The 10,846-nt window shown below is 43.9% G+C and overlaps 2 protein-coding genes and 2 non-coding genes across 4 annotated transcripts; 1 reads left to right on the forward strand and 3 right to left on the reverse strand.

Annotated features, from left to right (window-relative positions):
• Positions 1-350: 350 nt before the first annotated feature.
• LOC100834999 (40S ribosomal protein S26) lies at positions 351-3,214 on the reverse strand. Its single transcript, XM_003563759.4, has 5 exons — positions 3,061-3,214; positions 2,861-2,953; positions 2,280-2,364; positions 2,059-2,189; positions 351-642 (listed from the first exon to the last, which is right to left on the reverse strand). The coding sequence occupies exons 1-5, from the start codon at positions 3,061-3,063 to the stop codon at positions 532-534; spliced, it is 423 nt and encodes a 140-aa protein (XP_003563807.1). The 5' UTR covers positions 3,064-3,214; the 3' UTR covers positions 351-531.
• LOC112270293 lies at positions 945-1,047 on the reverse strand. The gene has a single exon (XR_002962688.1). It is a non-coding gene; the product is annotated as a small nucleolar RNA snoR99 (small nucleolar RNA).
• On the reverse strand, positions 1,564-1,662 carry LOC112270294. The gene has a single exon (XR_002962689.1). It is a non-coding gene; the product is annotated as a small nucleolar RNA snoR99 (small nucleolar RNA).
• Positions 3,215-7,353: 4,139 nt separating the features above from the next.
• Positions 7,354-10,829, forward strand: LOC100836229 (serine/threonine-protein kinase HT1). Its single transcript, XM_003563762.4, has 6 exons — positions 7,354-7,882; positions 8,293-8,425; positions 8,533-8,728; positions 9,216-9,340; positions 9,587-9,745; positions 10,204-10,829. Exons 1-6 carry the CDS (start codon positions 7,656-7,658, stop codon positions 10,513-10,515), a joined length of 1,152 nt encoding a protein of 383 aa, XP_003563810.1. The 5' UTR covers positions 7,354-7,655; the 3' UTR covers positions 10,516-10,829.
• Positions 10,830-10,846: the final 17 nt, after the last annotated feature.

Raw genomic sequence — 10,846 nt, forward strand, 5'->3', positions numbered from 1 at the left:
CTCCGTAGCATCATATAGGACGATTTGGCGTCAATTTGGCTCTTCTACGCCAAACAATGGACGTTTTTACAAGTAAATTTTCTGTTTGACAAGTATGAGCGGAAGTGGCATTTTACGCTCAAATTAGAGAAACGCTTCAAGGAAGTTTCACATCTTTACACCAGAAGGCAAACATTTCAAGAACACGAACAAGAGGAACATAAAGTTGTGTACAAATAAATACACCAAGAAAGTCATCTAACGCCGCAGAAAAAGAGTTGCAAACCTCAATGGACATAAAACGGCAAACTGTACATAAACAAACTTTCAGCAGCTTAAAACAAAGACCGTTATCACAAGGGGCATCACCAATGGCGAATTGTGCATAAACTAACTTTCTCATTCCATTATAGATAGTGCAGTAGTGAAAATAAAGACCGGATCACAAATTGTGCATAAACAAACTTTCAGTACAACCAAATACATAAAAACAGAACAGCTCAACATCCAGGGTAGAGAAAACAAGGAGCAGCATTGGAAAGCATTCCCAAGCTAAACGCGGGGGGCAGGAGCACCAGCACCAGGAACAGGAGGGGCACCACCTGGGCCGCCAGGGCCGCCAGCCCGTGGGGGTCCACCTTGTCCCGGCCTTGGGCCATCCTCCTGCAAGAAAATTTCAAATAAATATTACTGCATAATATGGGATTTCGAAAGCCCACGGCCAAAACAAGCATTACATCAATCAGACTAGTGAAAATAATTGAAGCACTAGCTACAACTAAATCAGAAACATCAAGCGACTAAAAACAGAGATGTTTTAGCCATGACTAATGACAATGATCAACTAAAAACAGAGAGATTTTAGCACAAAAAAAAGTAGAGATGATGGTTGTAAAATATCCCATCCGTTCATGATCAGCTAAAAACAGAAAGGTTCAGCAGACAAAGTGAAGAGGATGGATGTTAAATATCCCATCCGTTAATGATCAGCTAAAAACAGAATGTTTTAGCAGACAAAGTGAAGAGGATGGTCAACAGGTTTCAGGGATTGCTTTATCCCAGAGGCGATTTCACTTGCTACAGCCAATGGGGCAGACAAGAAGTCGCACAAAGTAATGAATCTTAACAAGCGGGTTATCACATAGTTATCCTACACATCCAAAATAAACTGAGTGCACGATAACACCTGGATGCAGTATCAATTGTAAAATATATCAAGTATCTATTTCACTAATGAACTAATGAGTGCAATGAGTAAGTTATGACTGCAGTAGGGAACAGCCATCACACATAAGCCTGCAATGCACCCAACATGTTTATTTATGCTTCCGTTGACGCATCCATTGCAACATATACACAGTGAATGCAACGCCAAAAGCAACAAGGACAACGATATTAACCATTGTGAAATACTATCATGACAGTCAAACTCATTTTTTCCACAAATGTGTGCAATGAGGAAGTTAAGACGGCAGGAGGGAACAGTCAGCACACATAAGCATGCAATGCACCAATACATGTATATTAATGCTTCTGTTGACCATCCATTGCCACCTATTAATCATTGTGAAGAGGATGATTATAAAATCTCACATCCACTAATGATCAGCCAAATAAAAGGTTTTAGCAGACAAAGTGAAGGGGATGATTAATATGTTAGGGGCTGCTTCATCCCAGAGGCGATTTCACTTGTCATAGCCAATGGGGCAGACAAGAAGTCCCACAAACAACAAATTTCAATAAGGTTATCAAGTTCAAAACTACACATCCAAAATAAATGGACTACACCAGAGCACTTGCATGCAATACCAACCATACAATCAAGTATTTATTTCACTAATGAGTGCAATGAGTAAGTTATGACTGCAGTAGGGAACAGCCATCAAACAAAAGTCAGCAATGCACCAAAAGATGTTTATGTATGCTTCCGTTGACGCATCCATTGCAACATATACACAGTGAATGCAACGCCAAAAGCAACATAGGGACAACGATATCAATCGTAGTGAAACACCATCAAGACAGTCAAATTTCCAGCAGTTCAGACTTGCATGTTCAGAAAAGAACTAGAATTATTACCCTGCGTCTGAAACGCTGCGGAGGCTCACGGTTCCTCCTGTTCTCACGAGATCTGACACGGACAATGTGGGCATGGATTGCGCATGAGACACAGTGGTGCACCTTTGCGTACAGCTTGGGAAGAATGTAGCCTGTATAAAAGAGATTAGTGGCGCGGTGTTTTCACTACAAAACTGGTAATGGGTCACCAGGACAACATTAATTAAAACTAGAGACAGTACCATCATGCACGCAAGCCTCTTGCACATCTCTCACTGCAGCCTGCTCAACAATGTTCCTCACCAAGAAACGCTTGATTGCCTTATCCTGTAAAAGTAAATATTTGTTAGATTAAATCATCTTAAGATGTAAAGGAATTCAAGAGTTTGGCTCTCCTATACATATACTTCAAACTTATTTGACCACTGCCACCACACGTCATTTCAGTAGTACTAACAAACATCATCAGTAGTACTGACAGTCAACTATAGAACAATCTGAAGTTCCAACCTACAAGAAATGAAGCTAAACATCGATATAACCATCACTATTTCGTCTTCACAGCATCGATACCATGCAAAGTTCACGTCAAAGTGACTTGCAATTAATTTACACATGAAACGACATTTTTCACCAGAATCATTTTATGGCAAACATTTACCAAAAAAAAAAGATGCACGTCGCGCCATAGAAATGAACTTCGAGTGACATCTCATACATACACTTACACTTCTTCTGCAACTACCGGAACAACATGTATGATCTATCATCAACTAGAAACAATCGCCGCGTCCTGGCGCGGAATGGAACGGGGGGCATATACCTTGGGGCAGCACTTGGCGCAGTTGGAGCAGCGGATGTACTTGACGTGTCCGCGGCCGTGCTTGTTGCGCCCGCCATTCCTCCGCTTGAACGTCTGCAAAAAAATACAGCAGCGCCAACGGCGGAACCAGAATGGTGAGTAAGATGACGGCTGGCGAAGAGATCTGATCTGAGGATGGGCTAGGGTTCCAGGGAGCTCACCATGGTCGATGCGACGATGGACCCGCGCAGGGGAAGCCGAGAGGGGAGGAGGTCTAGGGTTGCAGCGGCGGCGGCAGCGTGGGAGGGGTGGAGGGGATGGTGCGAGGCTTAAGTAGTGTATGCGTCGGGCTTTAATGGGCCGAGATTAGTTGCGTTCATTTCGATGCTGGGTTTTGGAGCCCAGCATGTGAAGAAAGCTTTGTTGTGCTCCCCCGACGGGCCGTGGTTAATCACCAAAACCATTTTGGCCCAGTTCCTCGATATCCCGAAATAGGATTTTGCAACTGTTGTTTCTACTTTCTTGTACTAGGAGACTTTTCCTCTAAAAAAAGTAGGGGGAGACTTTGAAGGTTTCAGCGAAAATGACAGACGGCCTGGAACAGGGATATATGTGCAGCAGAATCTCGTGTGATCTTCTTGCTCCACGGTCATCTTCTTGTTCTCCGGTTGGTGTTGTCACACGGGCTCAAAACCAAACCAACGTCGAGAGCGACCGATTTCTGGCCGAAGACAAAGAGAATCAGCTTATTCGTTTCTGTTTCGTTCCTAAAACAATTCATACTCAGATACGTATATTCCCCTGACAAGAAAAAGAGAGACCTCGAAAGGAAACAGGTGTTTAAAAACGATTTGACATTGCAGATCACACAAGTGGCCAACCAACCCAACCCATCGCCATCCTCGATTCCTCAATCCTCATGCTCTACACATCGACAAATCACTTTAAAAACAGGCCGCGGAGCGCTCGTGACAGCCGCACTCGCCACCTGATGGTCTTTTGGGGAAAAACAAACGGAAGAACAAGTGCGTGCGTGACACACATGATGTGCAGCATACGATGGCAATGGGGAGGTGTCGGAGGGTGAACCGAGAACCGGTAAAGGACAGTGACCTCTTACCAGACCGCAGGTTTAGACCAGAAGCTTTGTGTGTAGATTGTATAGATAGAGTATAGTAATATTGCTGTGAACTGTCTCCTGTGACTGACTTTTACTCCGATCCATCCTCCACGGCTTATCGTCAGATATGGAATGTAAGTCATGTGTAGCCATAGCTTGTTGCCTTTCTCTTTTCTTCCATTGAACAACCTTTTGTGGTGGTGCCTATGGGCGCCCTTTACTTTGTTATAAACAATTTGGTGTTTGCATCTCAGATGTAGCGGATGACGGCGGATCAGTGTCTTCGCAGTTTCTAAAAACAATTTTCAACTATGGTCCAAAGGTTCCAACCAATTATAAAGTTGGTTGGTTAGTTAGCAAAAAAAACTGGACACGATCTTTTAAAACGTTCGTGATGTTGTTCGAATATGAGGCACCCTCTGCTGATGACGTGACTACTCACATGTACTCGACGCACGAAGCTAATTAGAAGAAGGCTGTTGTCGAGTTTACACATGGATGCCATCGTCCTCACACGTGACCACTCGACATAGCAACTTCTACTTCACCGCAACACAATCGTCAACGAAGTCTTCGTTGTAGTCTTGTAGAGAACCGGCCGGCATCGGCAATATGCCGAACAGTCGGCAAGCCACCGTAAGGACTAACGGTTCTAATTCCGATGACGGTTTTCGAAAGTGAAATGTGAAGGTTGTGCCGCACGGGCGCAGTTGGAGAAGGGAACTGCGAAGACCTATCTTAATCACTCAAGAAAATGAATTAAGGCTGGTCCGTTAGAAGCGTACAAAGCTCTTCTTGAATCCTAAAGCCTAAAGGAACTCCCAAGATACTAGCTATGAGCAAGAAGGCATCGATGGAGAAATAAAAAAAGGTAGTGATAGGAAGGGCATGAGAGGAAAGGAAATCCACGATGACCAATGATGGAGTCCAATTAAACAAGCAAGGAAAAGAGACGCATGTTATTCTGTTGGCATGGAGCCTTGTCTGATTTCACGGAGCTTCTAGCTATTGCATCTTCTTTTTCTTGGTGAAAAGCCAGTGCACTCGCTAGTATTATGTTTGTTTCGTTCCTAGCAAACAAAACAAGAAAGCATAATGAGCTAGCTACCCTTTTACTATTTCTCTTCCTTTCGAGGAGACAGGAGGTAGTACTCCATATTTTTCATTGCACACTTTTTTGGAGCACAATTATTGGGCGCGATGATATCATGCTTGGTCCCATGCATCGCTTCAAGATTTTGGATCCATCTCGGTCACTCACATCACCTTTTGTGTCAGATGTGTGCAATCTGAGGTGATATTGTTTCCCTCTATTTTAGTTGCTCATTAAGTCATTTGAGAGTTCAGTCAGGTTTGATTATTCCCAATTAGGCTCCGATTAAGTTACGGACATTTATCAAATTTCTTGAGTAGCAAACACTACCTTACAACCGAGGTTTGTGGCTTAAATTCTCTCCTGGTGCCCGGATTTCATCCATGATTTGGACGTACTTGGGCTAGAACGCTATGTTGGACTTTCCATGGAAATCCACATACGTGTATAGACGTTATCAAGCTTGTCAATTGGGTACGGGCCTAGATTGATTCGGTGGTCGTTGTTTGAGTGTTAGGTAAAGATAGATTGGACTTATTGGGAACCGTTATTAAACTGCTCGTTGGACTTTTCATGGCAATCCAAGTGGCGGCTTGAGCAGTGAGAAAACAAAGTATTGTGTATGACGTAGCAGTGGATCCTAAGAATATCTGACGAGGAGGGAAAAAGACCTAGAGGACCCCTTTGACTCAGCTCCGTGGGTTGCTTGATATTCCATGAAAGTATCTATCGGGATTTTGCAACTTGGATTGTTCTGTAGGAATTTTGCAGAATTAAGGAGAGATGCTACTCCCATATAGCTAATGCAAGACGCACGGGATACATCATGTCCGGTGGGCGGAAAGAGAGCGGGCAAACAAAAATGGTCGAGGCCGCAACGTGATCCTCTCCTCCACCCAAGCAGTACCCGACGGTCTCCACCGAGAGAAGTCAAACGCCCATACCTCCGCGCACGAAGATTGAGGCGCGGCTGACCGTGCGAGTGCGACGCGGATTTTTCTTAATTTCTCCCGACCCGGCCGCGGCGTGCGAAGCGGAGCGGAGCCTCGTGCACGGAACGAAACGACCGACCGACCGAAGCACGTCACCCGTCTCGCCCAAGCCGCCTACTTGCTCGTGGTTCTTCTCTTTCCCTTATCTTATATTCATAAAAGGCCCACGCACGTGTTCCCCGTCGGGTACGTTGAATCCTGCACATTCTGCCGCGGCACGAGCTAATTTTCCTGCTCTTTTATTATTGAAGTCCAAATGGACGTATCCGTTTTTCTGTGAATCATCCGCAGGGGAATTCCTGCCGCGACAAGGATGCGAGCGGCAGAGATTGGATCGGAATAACCAAAAGGGCGATGCCAAGGGCGATTCGATTCGATTCCTCCTCCTCCTCCTCTGCGTGAGCGCCACGGCCGCGCGCAGTCCTTTTCTCGGCCTATAGCTAAGCCAGAAAAAAAAATCAAAAGAAGAAGGAGAAGAAGAGAAAAAGACGGCCTAGAAACACGTGGCCTCCTGCGGGCCCCACCAGGAAGAGAGTGAGGGAAAGCGCGAGGCTGAAATCGATCCATGGAGTCGCGGTTGGGCCCCCCACCACTCCACTGTCCACCCGATCCAGTCAAATACCCGTAGAGTAGATAAAAGTCATAAAACCGAAATACTACTCCTCCAGAGGGGTTTTGGCTAATGCTCCACCGTCCCCATCAGGTTTCGTGTAATTTTTCCTAGTGACTCCATCTGCTTAATCAAAGAACTCTTTGATTAAAAACACTAATAGGCCGAACTCGGAGAATGCCTAGAAAATAGTCCTGTGCGAGTGGTGTTTAAATGTTTCATGGACGTTGAGGTTGAACATGGTCATGCCCAAAATAGCGCTCTACTTGAACTTAATTGTAAGTCACAGGATATATGTTTGTTTGTTGCTAAAAATACACCAACCAATTTTTTTTATCGTCAGCAGAAATCCGGTAGTATTTGCTTCAAGTAATCAACACTTTGGCCTGTCAATGTTTTTTTTTACCAACTCAAACTTCTTATTCTTGCTAAAATTGACCAATTAAACTCATATAGTCAATCAAAATGTTCTGATTTAGAACTCAATCGAAACACATCCATATGTTATGGCTATGCTTTGTCTAAGTTATTGCTCCCTATTTATTTATTCATTGCAAAGATTCCCGTTTCCCTCCAGACTCGAGTCCTATACCAGAGTATGAAAGCTGTGGGTGTGCCTGGACATAATTAAGTGATAATGCAGGGACTAAAACATATAAGTGTCTGCAGAAGCATAAAGTCCCAGAAATTTCCCCAAGCTCTTGTGTCTCTCACACTGCTCTCCAACTCCCATCAGAAATTCCTCCTCCATATCCATCAGCAAGGCGCTGCCCGCCTCAATCCCCCACCGCACCCAGCACCCCCGGCCGGGCTCTCACGCGCGGTCGCCGTGCCCCCCGTTCTTCCTCGCCGCCGGGCTCATCCGCGCGTTCTCCTGCTGCCTGCGCAGTATGTGGCCATTGGTTTTCGAGGTATGAGGTTGTCTTCATCCTGGGATTAGTTCAGAAATCCTACCGCGGTGCGCACCTCGGCACGCCATCTAGATCCGCCGCCTGCTTGCCATGAGCTGCGGCAGCGACGGGTGCAGGGATGGCGGCGGCAGCGAGGAGTTCAGGCGGCAGCGCCCAAGCAAGGTCGCGGCCGATGATTCGGTGGAGCCCGCTCGGTGCTCCTCAGATGCCACGTCACCGGTGTCTTGGATTGACAGGAAGCTGCTTGTTGATCCCAAGATGATGTTCGTCGGATCCAAGATTGGGGAGGGAGCTCATGGGAAGGTCTACAAGGGGAAGTAAGCACATGAACTTTTCGGACATAAAATGTTTATGATAAAAGTTGGCTGTACTTGCATCAATTGCACCAAATTTCTACTGCTTAGCTGTAGTACTAACAGTTGTCTAATCTTATGGGTGTTAATGCAAAACGTTATGTCTCAACGACAGAAGGGCTAATAATTATAAGTTGAAGTTATGTGTCTCTAGCGGTGCCTGGATGTTCAAGTTGGGCCTACGCGAGAATCAGTTAAATTGCATGATCAGTGCTTGAGACACACTTTAGGTTTCTGATGTAGTCAATGTCAATATACGGCCAAGTATCTTTTTTTTGGCTTAATTCAGCTATGCTAGGCTGTTGTACATTTCTGACATTCCTTCCTGCGATGGTCAAGAATTATTTAGTTTTCTTATGTCTGCTTTGGAATAGGTATGGTGATAAGATTGTAGCCATAAAGGTTCTTAACAGTGGCAGTACTCCCGAAGAAAGAGCAACTCTTGAAGCTCGTTTTATTCGAGAAGTAAATATGATGTGTAGAGTGAAACATGATAATCTTGTGAAGGTATATCCTTGCCTAAATGTCAAACTCCTGTGGCTAATCTGGTTTTAGCATAGCCGCTGCCTTTTCCTGTGACCTTTTTTTTAACAGAAATTTCTGCACCTCTGTAGTTCATTGGGGCTTGCAAGGAACCATTGATGGTGATTGTAAGCGAACTACTACCAGGGATGTCATTGAAAAATTACTTGAACAGCATTCGGCCCAGCCAACTAGATATCCATACTGCAATAGGCTATGCACTCAATATAGCTCGTGCACTGGAATGTCTACATGCAAATGGGATAATACACAGAGACCTGAAACCTGGTATGTGTGCTTGGACTGTTTAACTTCTGTTGCTGCACCTCCATTTTCCCTTACCATGTATACCAAATTACGTTTCTGTTAGTGCAACCAAGATTGAGTTGCATGTTCTCCTGATATTTATGGTCAGTTGTTGATTATATAAGATGTCAAACCATGGGTACATAATGCATTTTTAAAATTTAAAGCTAAACATGTTTTTTTCATTTTTGAAAGAGAAATATCTTGGCTGGTTAATCATTAAATTTTCAGTAAGGTGTTTTAGCATCTGATTCTTGAATGTTCCTGGCTCAGTATCCATGGTATCTGCTTAACTTTCTCACCATGTTTCTCCTCCCAAGACATTTCCTTTGCACTCTTTACAATCTTACTCTTTTGGTCAACTTGCTTTACCTTCTAGGTTGCTTTAGTAGTTGTTGCTTTCTGTAACATCTGTTCAGTCAAGTTCTTTATGCTTTTCAAGTGTCTTAACAAAAGTTGTTGTGTGCAGATAATTTGTTGCTTACTGCAAATCGTAAGAAGGTGAAGCTTACTGATTTTGGACTTGCACGAGAGGAAACCGTCACCGAAATGATGACAGCTGAAACTGGGACGTACCGATGGATGGCCCCTGAGGTTGTATAATCATTCTTTTCTGCAATAGCTACTTAACGTTTATCAACTGAAGCCAAACAAAATGTCTCCTTAAGTATTTCAGCCAAATTATGTTTTATGCTTCAGCCTAAACTTATACCTTGATATGTATACCCAATTTGCTGGATGTAGTTTTAGTAGTATCATGGTTTCAGAATATACAAAAGTTTGATGCTATAGCACTGATCTGTGTGATAATAAAAGCTGACTCGTAGTATTTTGTTGCAGTTATACAGCACTGTCACGCTTCAACGTGGTGAGAAAAAGCACTATACAAACAAAGTGGATGTGTACAGCTTTGGCATCGTCCTGTGGGAGTTATTGACCAATAAAATGCCATTTGAAGGCATGTCGAATCTACAAGCTGCATATGCTGCTGCATTTAAAGTAAGTATGTGACTATTATTTGCTACAAACTGATATCGTTTCCTTGAAAATTGTGTAGCAGTTGTAAAACCCTGCAACTCTTGAAGAGTTAGAACTCTGTTATTTAACCTTGCAAAGTATCCTTATCAGTTAATAATGCTTCCTTTTGCAATACTTTGCATGTTTTGAAGTTTTAGCTAATGTAGCTTGGCTACTGCTAACAAAATTGTTAGACTCAATGGTCATGCATTAGTGCCGAGATGGCTTTGTTTTGTATATTATGTTTTCATGGAATCGTAGTGTATTCTGTGCCATGATAACGTTTTGATTCAAGGAAACACATTGATGAGACTTTTGAGATTGACATGTTTAAAAAACGTATTATGGCACCATTGAGTTGGTGTTAATTATCCTCACTTGTGCAAGAAATGTTTGAGCATAAACTAATCGTATATTTATTTTCTTGTCTGTAATGGTAGCAAGTGCGCCCTCCTTTCCCTGAGGAGACCCCCCAGGAGCTTGTGTTCATAGTTCAATCGTGCTGGGTCGAGGATCCCACCTTGCGACCGAGCTTCAGCCAGATCATCCGCATGCTGGATGCTTTCCTCATGACAATACCTCCGCCACCCCCTTCAGAATCAGACGAAGAAGAGACAGAGTCAGAGGACACGACGTCGTCGCTGAGCAGCAAGAGTTCCTCGGTCTCCTCGATCGTTTCCCGTGCGACAAGCAAGCTCTCGGTCGTCCGCCATCTCTTTGCCTCAAAGAAGGCAGGAAATGGTAAGACATGATATGCATGTCCTGAGACGTTCTCCTTGGTGCTGTAAAGATGTTAGCCTAGGTCAATGATACAATGGGAAGGGGATGATACAAGAGGGATCTTGTTCAGTGTAGGGATTAGCTTGTTGTATTGATGATACAGAAGGATGCTGAGATGCAACCTATGTATAGCTGGCAGCTGTTTTACCATGACTTCTATATGCTGCCATGGGCAATTCTCTTCAATATCTAGCCTTTAGCGCATTCTGATTTTGCAATGGCAACTGATGGCCATTTTGTGATCCTGACATATCTTATAAGGGTAATTGCTGATCAATGACTGTTACGATTCCGAAAGCTAAA

The sequence above is a fragment of the Brachypodium distachyon genome, chromosome 1 (genome assembly GCF_000005505.3).
Source record: "Brachypodium distachyon strain Bd21 chromosome 1, Brachypodium_distachyon_v3.0, whole genome shotgun sequence".
NCBI classification, from domain to species: domain Eukaryota; kingdom Viridiplantae; phylum Streptophyta; class Magnoliopsida; order Poales; family Poaceae; genus Brachypodium; species Brachypodium distachyon.